General features: G+C 39.0%; 1 protein-coding gene across 9 annotated transcripts in view; it reads right to left on the bottom strand.

Annotated features, from left to right (window-relative positions):
* CSGALNACT2 (chondroitin sulfate N-acetylgalactosaminyltransferase 2) overlaps window positions 1-16,478 on the bottom strand; it is a 42,521-nt gene extending 26,043 nt beyond the window's left edge. For 7 of the 9 annotated variants that reach the window (XR_004265185.1, XM_032267227.1, XM_032267229.1 and 4 more), the window contains exons 1-2: window positions 16,341-16,478; window positions 2,239-3,165 (exon numbers count right to left, since the gene is read on the bottom strand). Coding sequence is in view for 6 of the 9 variants with exons in the window: in XM_032267227.1 (XP_032123118.1) it covers window positions 2,239-2,911 (673 nt within the window). In the remaining 3 variants the exon portion in view is untranslated. Of the gene's footprint in view, window positions 1-2,238; window positions 3,349-16,340 lie in introns of those variants that run through there. The other 2 variants (XM_032267233.1, XM_032267228.1) reach the window with 2 other exon arrangements.
* Window positions 16,479-16,888: the final 410 nt, after the last annotated feature.

Below are 16,888 nucleotides of genomic sequence, written 5' to 3'. Positions count from 1 at the left end.
GAGCCTATCAATATGATAACCATGATAAATAAATAAATTACTTCTAGCAATATTAAAATCAGGACCCAAGAGCCACAATTGCTATTGGTTTAGGTCAACTAAAATAAATCAATGCCTTCATGTTAGTTATGTGATATAAAGAGTGCCACATGGTCTCAATTTTGAGGAAGAGCCAGTCTTTGAAGGAGACAGAAAAATAGAGAAATAATAACAATACAGTGCTATATATGTATCTGTATATATGTGATTATACATATATATATACATATATATATATATAAAATCACTGATAGAGTGAAGTCAAAGAAAAATTGGTACAGATTTAAACTCCGTGATTTGAGACGCCTTTGAGAGAAAAGCATGAACATCTACGAGGCAACCTGATTTTTAAGTGTGATGCTCAGGATAGAGAAGGTTAGGCCTAGAGATGTGTGGGTCACTCAGTCAATATCTGGGTATAAAATGGTGAATAAAACAGATTTGGTCCCAACCTTCCGAAGGTTCACAGTTTAGTAGGAAGCACAAACCAGGAAATGTGCAATGCCATATGCTGTGACAAGCAGTATGAAAGTACAGGTGACAAGAGCACACAGAATTACTGCTATCTTAGACTTGAGGTTGCAGATGACTTCTCAGAAGAAGTGATATCTGAACTAAAGTCTAGAAAAGGAATAGGAATTAGTTTTCATTATTAATTACTAGTAATTATCCTCCCTGCAGTGGGCAGGTGTAGCACAGTAGAGGAAAAGTGAGAAACAGAGTATGTTCCATGTAGAGAAAAATCCTGAAGTAACAGAATCCAAGAAGAGTTATAAGACAAAAGCGGGAGGTGCAGAACATAAAACTGGCATAGCTCCCTTTCTTTTTGGGGACAGCTGATGTGAGGACATTTTATGCATGTTACTTAGTTATCTTATTTCCTCTGCAGCTTCCCATTCTGCCATAACCTACAAACATACATTGATAAGACAAAATGCTGAACTTCCAGAAAAATTAGAAGAGTTTTGAGCAAAACAATCCATCAAATGGCAGAAAATGACAGCAGAAAAAAGAGGAGACCACAGGGAAAGGCAGCTGCAATGCCACAGCAAAGCATAACGCCCTCCCTTATGGCCTCCAAAGACCTCAGGATATTATATTAATACTACTGTGTAGCAAGTGATGGCCATGATGATTCAGAGTTAAAAAGTCTACATGTATTATACCAGGGGTCCCTAACCCGAGCCACAGACTGCTACTGGTATGTGGCCTGTTGGGAACCAGAAGGCACACTAGGAGGTGAGTGGCTGGAGCCTGGCAAGCATTATTACCTGAGCTCTGCCTCCTGTCAGATCAGCAGCTGCACTGGATTGTCACGGGAGTGTAAACCCTGTTGTGAATTGCGCAAGCAAGGATCTACGCTGTATGCTCTTTATGAGAATCTAACTAATGCCTCATGATCTCAGGTGAAACAGTTTCATCCCAAAACCATCCTCATCATCCCATGGAAAAATTATTGCTCATGAAACCAGTCCCTGGTGCCAAAAAGGCTGGGGACCACTGTGATACACAGTTTATAAAATTAAGCAAAGAGAACTTTCAATAAACATTTATTTTCAAAATGGTTTAAGTCAGCAATTAAATGTCTAGCAGGGAGTGTAAAGGAGATGGGTAGGGGTCTAGAATAATTACTGTTGATATAAATCAAAGAGTATCCTAAATTTTATAGCAGAGTTCTTCAACGTGAGTCATATCCCATCTTGGTACATAAAAATTCCATACTCTTTCTGAAATACGTATTAGGAAATAGGTATTTCCTTACTTTTCCAAATACCAAGTATGCTTTTTAAACCATGTATGACCCCTTCTTCAGACATGTGCTTCTCCTTCCTCCAATATGGAAAATAGCTACCAGTGTACCAGTTTTTTATTTCCTTTATCAAATGGTTTTCAAGTTTCGAATCTTAGTTTACACATTTTTAAAAACATAAAGGACATGAAGATCAGATAAGTGAGGAATATAAATCATACACATGCAACAAGAGCTGTTTTATTCTATTTCCCTAGTCCTTATTCTCCATTTTTATTATGATCTCATTATACCTTTTATCAGAAAGCCACTTAAAATTCTTGGTGGAATGAAGTGGGAAAAACTTATGTGTTTTAATACTGTGGATAATGACTGACTTATATTACCAGCATACAATACTAGTATTTGTCTTACTAACATAATATGGACCAACATATTTTTCACATTACCTTCTATGAAGTCATTTTCATTAAATATCAGTTTTTCTCCAAGGGGACCCTCCTCATCTTCTTGTTCATCATCTTCATCAGGATTATTAATGACCTCCAAGCCAGCTTCAATAACTTCCACCAATTCATCTCGTTTGTCTTTTCTAACTGGCTTTTCTTCAGGATGGCGAGTAAGACCCATTTCCAATTGAAATACTTTCATTAAGGTAAAACTTTCAAAGGGAATGACCCCATACTCACTGGGTAGTTTGGCCCCTACACTAACTTCAGCTTTGTCAATTTGGGAATGAAGAAACTCTAAAAGATCACTAGGTGCTTGCTCTTTGTTGCCTTGATAGCCTATGCCATTAGCCCCTATATTCTTTCTTTCTTGCAATGACCTCATCTTCTCACTCATTTCTTGTAATTCTTGTTTTAGTTGGGCAATTTGGCGTTTCAGACTGGTTGCCCTGGTCTGATAATGTTCTTCTTGTTCCTGTAGGAGGGCTTGATAATACTCTTTACCATAATTTTCCCCAACAACACCAGGAAGAGACGCATTTCCATCAGTCTGAGGGGCACATTCCAGAAGGTACATAAATAATACCAAACTGCAGAGCAAAGCGAGGCCCAACAGCAGCCAGTGGGTCCGGGTGTGAAGAATCAATCCTCTTCTAGGCATTCTTATTAACATGTATTTGCCTAACAAAATAAACTCTTTGTGTGTTCATACCTTTAGTAAAAAGTTATCAAAAATTAAAAACAAAATCAGAATTTCCATAAAAGGTACCCAAATAATTCTGCTGTAGCTTTAAGTTTTTCTTTCTTCAGCAATCATGACTACTTGCAGAAATGAGAAACTGTGTATACTTTCTGTATTGTTACCAATGATATCCAGAATAAAGCAATCTGATATATAAAATCCACATTATATTGGTAGTGATTTTTCTGAAAGACACAGATCAGAATCAATCAGAATTTTGTTTCCTTAAGGATATCAAATTTGTTTGTAGATTCAGTAAACTTAGCTACGTGACTACATGTAGAGAACTATGAGAGGTACTAATATAATATTCAATAAATACTGGAAGAATTTTTTTTTTTTTTTTTTTGAGACAGAGTCTCACTCTATCACCCAGGCTGGAGTGCAGTGGCACAATCTCGGCTTACTGTAACCTCTGCCTCCTGGGTTCATGTGATCCTTCCACCTCAGCCCACCGAGTAGCTGGGACTATGGGCACCTGCCCATCATGCCCAGCTAATTTTTGTATTTTTAGTAGAGACGAGGTTTCACCATGTTAGCCAGGCTGGTCCTGACCTCAGGTGATCTACCCATCTTGGCCTCCCAAAGTGCTGGGACTACAGGCATAAGCCACTAAGGCCTGGCCTGGGAGAATTTTAAAAAGTACCTTACAAAACAATACACTATGTATATGATTTTTAACTAGTATGTCTACATGGTTATAAACTGAATCAAAGAAACATTAAAATTATGCTCAGCATAGTCTGTATTACATATATTCTACTGTTTTCTAATTATTTGAAAATTATATTGCTTATAACTCTTTATTAACATAATATTTCAATTACCACACCATTTCCCAACTAAAGCTTATGACCATTTGGGAACTGAGTATCTAGAAACTGTTTCTGTTATAATAATAATGGTTTACTGGAAAGAGATATTTTCTTCCAGTTTATTCAATTCAAGCATTCTACCTCATTAATTTCTACTGCTCAACCTAGCCAATCTAGGAGCCTTAAAATTCAGTGGGAGAAAGAACAGTTTCAAAAGGTCAGAGACATCTGGAAAACACATTAAGAAAACATATTTATATCCAATGTCTTCCAGTAGATTATTTGCACATTAGATCACATAATTCTTTCCACTGTATTACACATCAACAGATTTCCTACAAGTCTAAAAAGGTTTGGAGTCTATATAAAGAAAAAACATGAACAGTTTAATCATGTTTATTGGCAGAGAAAAAAATAAAAAACCATTTACAAATTTACAAAATTGCATGCTATCGTTCATGCTACAACCAGTTGTATGAACTCTTCCATGTATTTAAACTAATGATTAACTCTAAAAACAGAGGTTTACCTTAGGACAAGGGAGGCAAGGAGACCTCCACTGCAAAGAGAACTTCCATTGTAACAAAGTTCTTGTTGAGAACGATAGTGTGATAGGACAGGCAGGCTTTTAACAGTAATGGTTTTCTCAGTGCAGCAAAACCTGGAAGATCACTACAGTATATCGGTCCTAGTCACTTTCTTAATGAGTAGGAAACCCTGGATGCTTTCTGTGGCAAATGCTGCAATGCACATTTCTTTTTTTTTTTTGTGGTAACATGTCTGTATAAAACATAGGATAGATGAATACTTCTTATGGCCAATATACCACAAATAATGTTCTTAACTCTCCTTAGCCATTTATTATTTTAGTAAACCAAATGACAACCAAGTATCTTGAAAAATTTAATTCACTACAAGGGAGTCTTTTACTATGACAGCATCTCGCTTACTGATAATAAATCTTGTTTCAGTGATGTAGAAAAAAATAGTTGGCTTTAAGAAATACTGTCTAATTAAAAAAAAAAAAGAATACAAAACTAATATTATTTCCAGGACTTAACCATACCTCAAAACCATAATCCCTTGCATAAGAAAACACTTGAATTTCATTATTTGAAAGATAAACTTAGCCGTATCTATTTTAACTATTAAATTATCACTAGCCCATTAATTAGGGAAAAGAACTTAAAATATGGAGATATAATCTTGTATAATAAAGATATACATACTTTAATTAATAAAGATATACATACTTAAGCATACTGTACTCAAAACTGTTTGACGTGAAACTGGATAACAGAACTACCACTATCTTTTATTGATGTGGGTACCTCATATGCTTTCTTTGTATACACGATGTATTTTAGACTATAAGAGATTAACTCAGAAAATGGGTCACTACTGAAGGTTTACTTTTCAATAAAATAGGATGGAAAATATCAATGGTAGTGTTTAGCTTAGGTCATCTTTCTTCCTCTCCCCTTTAAGAGAAATACAGGTTTTGAGATATCCCACTTAATATTACAGTTGAATATTTTCCAATAAAATGAAACAAAGGATACTGTAATTACTTCAGAATATAAATGTTAGTTGCATAATTCTGTGGTTATTAAAAACAAAAGATTCTTTTAAATCTTTAGGCAATTAAAATCTTATTTGTGTAGTTCCTGAAAGGAAAACTTTGGCCATATTCTATAAGATTATAACTGTTTTATAATATGAATATGTTAAGAATATAGAAAACATTTTCTGCTGTTACATCTTGATTGTCATGATTCTATGAAATGTGTTTGTATCATGAAAACGGTTGATTCACAGCCCAGAGTTAATCCCAACAAGCCTTCTAAGCACAAATACAGATAGTTAAGTGTGCTGAGGAGAGAAAGGAATAATGTGAAGATGGAAAAATAAGCTGTTAAAGGTATGTGATATGAAATCAAAGATCTCAGGATTGAAAGAAACCTTAGAAGCTATCAATTCTAACTCTCTAAAATGGGCTAAAAAACTGACTTCCTCTTATAACCAAGACAAAGTAATGGGCCAGATTTACTCTTAGATTTTCTCTCTTTAGATGGCTTGAAACAACCAAAACAATCACTCCTGCTAAAAAAACCCAAAATACGAAACAATGATTTTCAAGACATTAAACATCAGGTAACAAAGGACAGTGATCCCCAGAGAAACAAGAAGCAAGTGGTTGCCAGCTTATTGCCTTAGTTTCTGAGCCACAAGCAGAGCCCAGCAGATTCCCTGAGTTGATGGGATACAGCTCATAGTCTGAGGAGACCAAGGTATCTAGGATTAAAGCATGTAGTACCAGAGTGGATACAGCTGCAGAGAGAGAATGCCACAAATCTGAATAGGACATCCCATGGGTATTTGGCAGAGTACTGATCAGTGAAGGCTATGAGGTAACTAACAGACTAAGGAAAGGACCACACAAAAAATTAGAGGACACATAAACCAGCATTCATACAGGGCCAAGATTAGTGCATGTTCCCACCAGACAGACTGGAAAACCTCAAAATTCACAGAGCACTGGGTAGAACATTCAAAAAAGTCTTGCCTCAGTAGTGGGAAATAATTAGATCTAGACTAAACATGGCACTAGTCCTGCCAATACATCTTAAAAGCAAGATCTGAAAGGGTCACATTATTTCCAAGTAATAGCACAACAAGCTTTAAGAATATTTATAAGAATATTAAAATATCCAGTACTCAACAAAATAAAATCCACAATATCTGGCATCTCAATAAAAATTACCAGGCATAAAAAAATTGACCCGTAATGAGAAAAATCAATGATTAAAACTGACCAATGATTAGAACTGACAAATGTGAGGATCTGCAGAAAAGGACACCAAAACAGCTACCATAAACTGTATATATATTTTTTGAGGCAAAGTTTTGCTCTGTCGCCAGGCTGGAGTGCAGTGGCATGATCTCAGCTCACTGCAACTTCCACCTCCCGGGTTCAAGTGATTCTCCTGCCTCAGCCTCCTGAGTAGCTGGGATTACAGGCATGTGCCACCACATCCGCCTAATTTTTTCGTAATTTTAGTAGAGTTGGGATTTCGCCATTTGGTCAGGCTAGTCTTGAATTCCTTACCTCGTGATCTGCCTGCTTGGGCCTCCCAAAGTGCTGGGATTACAGCTAGTGCTCGACTTACGACCACGATTGGTTCCAACAGACTGGTTGTAACACGATTTGGTTGTGAGTTGAATAGGCTATATGCACGCGGAGATGGTAGTGCTGCCGGAAGCTGGTCCGCACTGTCGTACGCCCAGCTGGGCAACGTTTGCGCTGCCAGACACGGAGCAGTCGTGGCTAGCGATTGTGGTCGTGGTCGTAAAGTCGAATGGTCATAAGTTGCATAGGTCGTAAGTCGACCAATACCTCTACAGGCGTGAGCCACCATGCCCAGCTGGGACCTTCTTAATCTAAGAAAGGGTACCTACAAAAAACTCATACCTAATATTGTATTTAATGATGAAAGATTGAATGATTTTCCCCAAGATCAGGAATAAGACAAGGATGTCTGCTCTTGTTACTTCTATTTACATTGTACTAGAGGAGGTTCTAGCCAGGGCAATTAGGCAAGAAAATGAAATAAAAGGCATCCAAATTGGAAAGGAAGAAGTAAAATTATCCTTATTTGCAGATGATATGATCTGTACGCAGAAAATCCTAAGAAACTCACTAAAAATCTGTTGTAACTAATAAATGAGTTCAGCCAGGTTGTTGGATACAATGTCAATACACAAAAATCAATTACATTTCTATATATTAGAAACAAACAATCTGAAAATGAAATTAAGAAAACAACCGTATATACAGTATAGTATCAAAAAGAATAAAATACTTAGGAATAATTTTAAAAAGAACTGTAAGACTTGTACTCATAGAAGCTACAAAACAATGTTGGAAAAAATTTAAGATTTAAATAAATGGAAAGACACCACATTCACGACTGGAAGACTGAATATTGCTAAAAGGGTAATATTCTCCCAATTCATCTACAGATTAAACACAATCCTCTTCAAGAATCCCAGTGGACTTCTTACAGAAATTGGCAAGCTGATCTTAAAAAGTATACAAAATCAAGAAACCCAGAATAATCCAAACAATCTTGAACAAGAAAAATGAAACTGGAGGAACCACACTTTGCAATTCCAAAAATTACTACAGAGCCACAGGCAATTAAGACAGTGTGGCATGGTGTAAAAATATATAGTCAATGGAATGGACCTTAAAGCCCAAAAATAGTTACATTTATGGTTAGTTGATTTTCAACAAGAGTAGCAAGGCAATTCAATGGAAAAAAGAATAGTTTTTTCAATCAACAGTACTGGGACAATGGGATATTTACAGGCAAAAGAATGAAACTAGACTCCTACTTCATATCACATTCAAAAATTATCCCCAAACGGGTCAAAGATCTGAATGTAAAGCCAAAATTACAAAACTTTTAGAACAGGCCGAGCACGGTGGCTCACGCTTGTAATCCCAGCACTTTGAGGCCAAGGTGAGTGGATCACCTAAGGTCAGGAGTTTGAGACAAGCCTGACCAACATGGAGAAATCCCGTCTCTACTAAAAACACAAAATTAGCTGGGTGTGGTGGCACGTGCCTGTGATCCCAGCTACTCAGGGGGCTCAGGCAGGAGAATCGCTTGAACCTGGCAGGTGGAGGTTGCAGTGAGCTGAGATCACGTCATTGCACTCCAGCCTGGGCAACAAGAGTGAAACTGTCTCCAAAAGAAAAAAAAAACCTCTTACAACAAAACCTATGAGTAAAATATTTGTGACCCTGGATCAGGCAACAGCTTCTCAGGTGACACCAAAGACAAAACAAGTATTAATTGGACAGCATCAAAATAAAAAATTTGTGCTGCTAAGGACATCATCAAGAAAGTGAAGAAATAACCCACAGAATTAAAGAAAACATTTGTAAATCATTGTCTGTCTCACTTTAAAAAGTAAAAAAAAAAAAAAAAAAAAAAGATAAGTAACTCAACAAGAAAAAGATCTGAACAGACATTTCTCTAAAGAAGACAAATAAATGGTCTATATAAGTACATGAAAAGATGCTCAACACCATTAGCCAAAAAGTAAATGTAAATCAAAATCACAATTAGACACCACTCCACATCCACTAGCATGTAATTCAAAGTGAATCATAGACTTGGTCAGTGTTACAGACTTCATCTTTCTCCCATGCCGGATGCTTCCTGCCCTGACACATCAGACTCCAACTTCTTCACCTTTTGGACTCTTGGACTTACACCCGTGGTTTGCCAGGAACTCTTAGGCCTTTGGCCACAGACTAAAGGCTGCACTGTCAGCTTCCTTACTTTTGAGGTTTTGGGACCCAGACTGATCCACCAATGGCTTCCTTGCTCCTCAACTTGCAGATGGTCTACCATGTGACTTCACCTTGTGATGGTGTGAGTTAATTCTCCTTGATAAACTCCCTTTCATATATACATATATCCTCTTAGTTCTGTCCCTCTAGTGAACCCTAATACACTTGGCTAATTTAAAAAAAATTTTTTTTTTTTTTTAGAGAGAGGGTCTTGCTATGTAGCCCAGGCCAAGTTTCTTAATAAGCCTACTCATATGATCCAGCCATTCCATTCCTAGATATTCACCCAAAAGAAATGAAAGCACATATTCATACTATTAAAATAAGATGGAGACCAGGTCTGTAAATCCCGTGAACAGACAAAGCCAGTTAAGCCATTAAAACAACCTTCACCAGGCCGGGCGCCGTGGCTCACGCCTGTAATCCCAGCACTTTGGGAGGCCGAGGCGGGTGGATCACGAGGTCAAGAGATCGAGACCATCTTGGTCAACATGGTGAAACCCCGTCTCTACTAAAAATACAAAAAATCAGCTGGGCATGGTGGCACATGCCTGTAGTCCCGGCTACTCAGGAGGCTGAGGCAGGAGAATTGCCTGAACCCAGGAGGCGGAGGTTGCCGTGAGCCGATATCGCGCCATTGCACTCCAGCCTGGGTAACAAGAGCGAAACTCCGTCTCAAAAAAAAAAAAACAACCTTCACCTTGTTTGATTTGCAAATATAAGCAATAGAAGCAACTTACCTTGGGCTGTTTGTAAATGTAAGTGAAACTCTGGTTATTTTTTTGTCTGTGCCTATATTAAATAAAAGTTAGGCGGGGCATGGTGGCTCATCCCTGCAAGTGCTTTGGGAGGCTCAAGCAGGAGGATCACTTAAGGCCAGAATTTGAGATCAGCCGGGCAATATAGCTAGCAAGATCTTGTATCTATAAGAAATTAAAAAATTAGCCAGGCATGGTGGTGCATGTCTGTAGTCCCTGTTGTCCTGGTTACTCAAGATGCTGAGGTGCGAGGATCACTTAAGCCCAGGAATTCAAAGCTGCAGTGAGCTACGATCATACCAAGGCACTCTAGATCTGGGTGATTCTAGCCCTGTCTCTTAAAAAACAAAAAAGAAGCAAACAAACTTGGTCTAAGTCAACCAGAAGCCATCAGCTAACTTATATAACTAGGGACATTCCAACAGGATGGACTAAATAAGGCAACTATATAAATGTAATTAATCAAATATTGTCTTTGCCTTGCTCCCTTGTTCACCCTATAGAAATCTTCCACTCCCATTCCTTTGGTGGAGTCCCAAACTGCTTTTGATTTGTTGCTGCCTGATTCATGAATTGCTGTTTGCTCAGATAAAACTCTAAAATTTTATTCTGCCTCAGTTTATATTTTAACAATACAAAAACTTGTATACAAATGTTCACAGCAACTTCTATGTGTAGAACCCAAAACTAGAAACAAGCCAGTGTCCACCAACAAATAAATGAACAAACTGTAAAACAGACATACAATGGAACACTGCTTAGCAATAAAAAAGGAATAAACTCTGACACATGCTTCATCATGGACAAATATTAATAATTACTCTGAGTAATAGAAGCCAGGCAACAGAAGTACTTACTATATAACTTCATTTATACAAAATTTTAGAAAATGGAAGGTAATTTGTAGTTACAGAAAGTAAATCAGTCAATGACTGCCTGTGGTAGGTGGTACCAGGAAGGAATTATAAAAAGGGATGAAAAAACTTTTGTGAGTAATGCGTTTGCTCATTACTTTGGTTGTAGTGATAATTTTACAGGTGTCTACATATGTTAAAACTTAAAGTGTCAAATTGTACCTTTAAATATGGGTAGTTTATTTTATGTCAATTATACCTCAATGAAGCTGTTTAAAAAAATAATGCCAGGTCAGATTTAGTAGTAGTGCCAAAAAGGCATTTGTAAAACAAACAAACAAAAAAATCCTCCAGTTTGTTTACTGAAGTATAAAGATGTGTTGATTACAAGTTTGCATTTAAAAAGAAAACTAAGCTCCTTATCTCCCCAAAAGTAGAGTACTATATATTATTCTAAAGGTGTTATCATATCTTTTCTTTTTGCCTTGTAACTTGGAGACTACAGAAGTGTTAAAGATAGTTAATTCTACAGCACTGGTCCCTCACATAATAATATGACCCTTAAGCAGTTTCTATTTAATCTTAATTCTACACAACCTTTGGTACTACGAACACAAATTTTATGCATAATTTCCAGGACATGTACATTGCAGTGTGTCAAACTAACCTCCCATAAGACTAATCTACTGCTCTCTGAAGGATACAATCCATTTGGGTCTATTATAAAACATATTCTGTATAATCTTCCTAAATTTTCTGCACAGAACAATTTCTCATTAAAGTTTTCAAAAACTAAATTTATAATTTTGAGTTCACTTTTTACACAGCAAAAACAAAGCCACACAATTATTTGGAAAACATAACCAGTCAGAAACTAAACCATTATGAAGTGTAAGTATCCAAGAAGGAGGAGATTAGAACATTTTATTTCTTGATGAATTATTGATAACTTGATGAGTATTACAGTGATACATGGGTTGTCAACATATTATTGAATAAGTGGTCTGTAAGTACTGATCATCTGAAAGCAGCACTTAATCAACAAATACTTGATTACTTACTGTGTGTCAAGCACTGTGCTAAGTACCAAGGACAAGTAATATCAAATGGATCCTTTTGACAGGGTGTTTTTGGAGAAAACTATACTCATGGTACCTGGATTTCAGCAAGACAAAGGAGAAAAATGCGCCAAACTGTGGCACAGTAAAAACAACTTAAAGAGTCAAGTGTAACAGCTACTTAATAGCTATGTAATCTTGGGCATAACACTTCACCTCTTAGGGCTTCCTCTAAAAAAAAAATGAGGCAGTTTTGCCTGAACAGCCAATGTTCCTTCCAAGATACTATGATTCCTTTAATCAACACACACACACACACACACACACACACACACACACACACAGAGAGAAAATTTTTGGAGGGCAAACTTGATTTAAATGCACAGGCCATTTAATCCATCAATTCACAATTATACTTCCCTGATTCTATACTACAGAAGTATCCATACTACTATATAAAGTCATATAGGATGTTCATCAGTGTTATGCGTAACAGCAAAATAAAAACATAAACAACGTAATAGGGGAAAGGTTAAATTAACTGCAGATATTTATATAACAGAATATTTTAAAGAAATTAGGTACATCTTTAGGTACTGATGTAGATAATACCCACAAAATGGTGTTACCATGTTGCAAGTATTTTTTTCACAGTTTGTCTTGTCTACAATAGGCTTGGGAGCCAGATGGCCTGAATTCAAAGATCTGCACCATGGTTTCCTAACTCTTCACTACAGACAAATTTCATAATTTATGTAAACTTCAGTTTCCTTCTCTGTTAAATGGGAATAATTACAGAACCTACCTTAGAGTATAATTGTAACAATTATTCAAGTAAAACCTGACAAGTGTAAGTGTTCAGTAAGTATTAGGTATTACTTCCCATTAAGCAAAGTTTTGTTGGTGGTGGTGGTGGTGGCAATAGACTAAAATTTATCAATCTTTTCCTACTTCTTGATTTTAGCTACCTGAAGTAATCCTACTAAAAATAATTTTCCCCCTCATATAGATAGCTAATTCTTGCCATTTCTCATGCAATCTATGCTCTTGTCACTAATTTGAAATGCCACTTTTATCATCAGCAAATTTCCTGTATAAGTCCATTTCTGGCTTCTAAACCAGGAATCCGCAAATATTTTAGGTCAGACAGTAAATGTCACAACCAGTTGACTCTGCCTGTGTGGCACAAAAGCAGTCATAGACGATATGTAAGTGAATGAGCATAGTTGTGCTCCAAGGGACACTGAAATTTGAACTTCATATAATTTTCATGGGTCACTAAGCATTATTTTCTTCTTTTAGATCATAGGCTATGCTAAAATAAGTAGTCAGCCATATTTGGCAACCCCTGCTTTACACTTCCAAAAAATTTTTATACTTCAAAAATTTCACAAAATAAATACATGTGATAGAAAGGTTAAACATCATATAGGGGCACACAACCCCAATCCCTGCCGTGAACCATTAGGGAAGAAGAGTAGGTAACAGTCAGCAAACCTAATACATCTTTCTATAAGCTCTCAGAAGAGGCATACTTCTTGATCATCCTCACTGTACAGATGAAGAAACAGAGACCAGAGAGGGAAGGGTTGATCTGTATTTGCCAGTCCTTTGTCCCCTAACTGACAGTTACTTCTGTCTGGCTCAGGCTGCCCAGGACTCTGCCTGGACACTCCGACCTTCAGGATCTCTGTTATCTCTGTGGTTATTTCTTCTTTTCCAATTTCTAATGCCTCCTGGAACTCCCATTAGATGTATATTGGCTCTTGTAGATCTACTTTGCATGTCACGGCTAGTCTTTCCTACTTTTTGAGACAGTTTCACTGTCAGCCAGACTGAAGTGCAGAGGCAGCCTCCACTGACTGCACAGCTGATACTACAGATGTGCACTACCATACTGCTAATTTTAAAAATTATTTGTAGAGACAGAGTCTCATTATGTTGCCTAGGCTGGTCTCAAACTCCTGGGCTCCAGCGACCATCCTGCCTCGGCCTTCCAAAGTGTTGGGATTATAGGCATGAGCCACCACACCCGGCCCTTTCCTTTTTTTTTTTTTTTTTTTCATGGCAGCCAGTAAGTGTTCAGTAGGCATAATACCTTAACAAATTTGAATTACTAATACTTATTTTAAAGTTTTCTTCTATCTTACATTAGCTCCACTGCTTCAGTGCCTAGTTATTGTATTTGTTTGGTCTGAGGCTTCTCTTAGATGCTACTGATTTCTCACAGATGTTTAGTGATTTTCGTTGTGTGTTCACATTATAAATGTGCTAGTATCTCCATCCATATGGAAATCACTGTACTCCTGCTGTAAATTTACATTTGTAACTTGCCGTATCACTCAATTTTACACTTATACCTAGTACTTTTGTAGCACGACAACAACAATGTTAAGTTCTTTGACTTGCAGTCCATGATTCTTCAATCCACTTTTAGTCATATCCTCTTGGTATTTCATTTCCCCCCAAAAACCACTAACTTGAGTAGCACAATTCTTACGTAAGTGTTATGCCAAACTTCAGTCATATCCTCACTAGCTCTAACAGACTTGTCTAACAGTTAAACAAGCAATGACGGTCCGACAGAAGATGGTCATAAATGTGCAATCCAAGGGATAAATAATAATATGGTAAGAAATGAATCACTTAAGTCTTAAATTCATAATAGTTATGCTTTTTTTAAACCAACCTTGAATGTCATATTAGTTAAAATAACAAATTCTATTACATTAAAAAAAAAAAAGACTCCAGTTAAAATGTAACTTTCTGCCTATGTCATGACTCAGTCATTCTACAGCTGACAGAAATGCATACAGATGCTCACCAAGACATTTAATTTACAAGAATGTCCACAGTATTATTTTGGGACTGAGTCTGGCTTTGTTGGCCAGGATGGAGTGCAGTGGCACAATCCTGGCTCACTGTAACCTCTGCCTCTCAGGTTCAAGCAATTCTTCTGTCTCAGTCTCCCAAGTAGCTGGGATGACACCATGCCTGGCTAATTTCTGTATTTTTAGTAGAGATGGGGTTTCACCATGTTTACCAAGCTGGTCTCGAATTCCTGACCAAGTGATCCACCCGCCTCGGCCTCCTCAAGTGTGGGGATTACAGGCCCGAGACACCACGCCAGGCCCGAGACACCATGCCGGGCCCACAGTATTCTTAATATCCGAAATACATCATATACAAAAATTAAGAATATAAATGTCCATCAGCTGAAGAGTAGTCACATATTATTCAATGGAATATTACACAGCAATAATATAATACCATGAAATAGTATGGGTGTGTCCCACAAGCAATATGCTGAGAATACTATGCAATTCCATCAACATGAAGCTCAAAATAGAGAAAACTAAAAGCTGATGAGAGAAGTCAGAATACAGATGGGAAAACAGAGATATAACTGACTTGGAAGAAGCACAGGGAAACAGGATGATGGAACTGTTCTACAGTAATAATTTGATCAATCTGGTAGTACGTAAAAACTCATTGAGCTGTACAATTAAGATTTGTGCTCTTATTGATTTCATAAGTATTTTTTGCCTCAACAAAAACAAAGAGAAAAATGCAGCTTCTAAACTGGTTGGAACTGTGCTTATTTAGGCCAAACTTTTCTGAGCCACAAATATTGGAGATCCAACATCTTTTTTCATTCTTTTAGTCACATGACAACTTTAAACAAATGGTACTGGAATACCATTACAAAATGAACGCTAACACTCTCAGGCATAAAATACTTGGCTTCTCACTTCCAAGATCGAAACTACTATTTTAATACAACATTCAAAACCCAACATTAAAATTCCAAGAGACATGAAGGGCCCTGTTCCTGCGAGCCTTGAATGACGGTGAAACGTCACGACATCCTACATCTATTTCAAAAGCACGCTAGAAAATGCCTCCAAGTTTAACAAGGCAAGAGCTCAGGAAGAAAAGCTTCAGATGTATAACCAAACTGTCATACCGCCAATACCATTATCACAAATAAAAGTATCATCGTCGTGCTTCCTGCATTGCTCAGAGATAAGAATCATTTTTAAGGTGCATTCTGACAATGCCAGAGGCTCCGCGTCTCCTCCGCCCCACAGAGCCCTTCGCCACCGCTCATCTTTACTGGCGTTCGCTGTGCCGCCTGCAGATAAAGGGCTGCGAGCAGAACTATTTTAACGCGATGACTAGGTCACCGCTGACTAAAAAGTTTATCCACTGGAGGAGCAGAGACGGTGGTGAGTTGGTTCAAAAAAAATAAAAGGCCAACATTGACATGCAAACTAACGGTCTCCGGCAGCACCACACTCAAAAACACCGGGCTTTCCCTAAAAACCGGAGCCGACTCCGGGGGGCTCATCCCTAAGGGACAGGGACCTCAGCAGAGCCAGTCGGCGAGGCGACCCCACCCGACCCGACAGGAGTCCGCAGCCCTGGCCCGCGCCCCGGCGCCCGCACTGCCTGGGCCCAAGCCGACAGGAGTCGCGGACGGGCGGGCGAGGCCGGGCCAGGTACTCACCCTGCTCGCCCGCTCCGCGGTCCACCGCCTCCTGCGCCGCCGACACACCGGGTAGGCGCCCTGCGCCCTGCGCCCTGGGGACGCCACCGCCTCCTCAGCCGCCCACACCCGGGCGCGCCGCCGCGCCTGAGCGGCCACTTCCGGCGCGGGTGAGGAAATGAGGCCGCCGTGCGCCTGCGGTCCCGCCCAGTGCTCTTGCGGCCCCGCCCCGCGCGCCCGCGGCCCCTCCCGGGAAGCTTGACCCTGGCAGCTGGGTACCGATTCACCATCGACGTGTTTAAAGTATATGTGCACGTGCCTCCAAAAACCATTTGTGGAGGCAGCAGAGTGCCCGAGGCAGGAAACCCCTCCGGCCTGCAGGCGTCCCTGCCGGGTCTCGGACTGCAGCGCTACCCCGCCCGGGAGCCGGTCCCCGGGCGGGGCCGCGGAGCCTGCGTGGGAGCCGAGCAGAAGACTTCGGGCCCCGGGGCTGTGGAGCGTCCTCGGGCACTGAGCCGCCAGCGGCCATGGGCGCATCACTGCTTTTCCCTGGAGGAGTTCCCTCACGT

This window comes from Sapajus apella, unplaced genomic scaffold (assembly GCF_009761245.1).
Source record: "Sapajus apella isolate SASKATOON/1434 unplaced genomic scaffold, GSC_monkey_1.0 scaffold167, whole genome shotgun sequence".
Classification (NCBI taxonomy): domain Eukaryota; kingdom Metazoa; phylum Chordata; class Mammalia; order Primates; family Cebidae; genus Sapajus; species Sapajus apella.
This window is presented reverse-complemented; position numbering and strand designations above follow the sequence as displayed.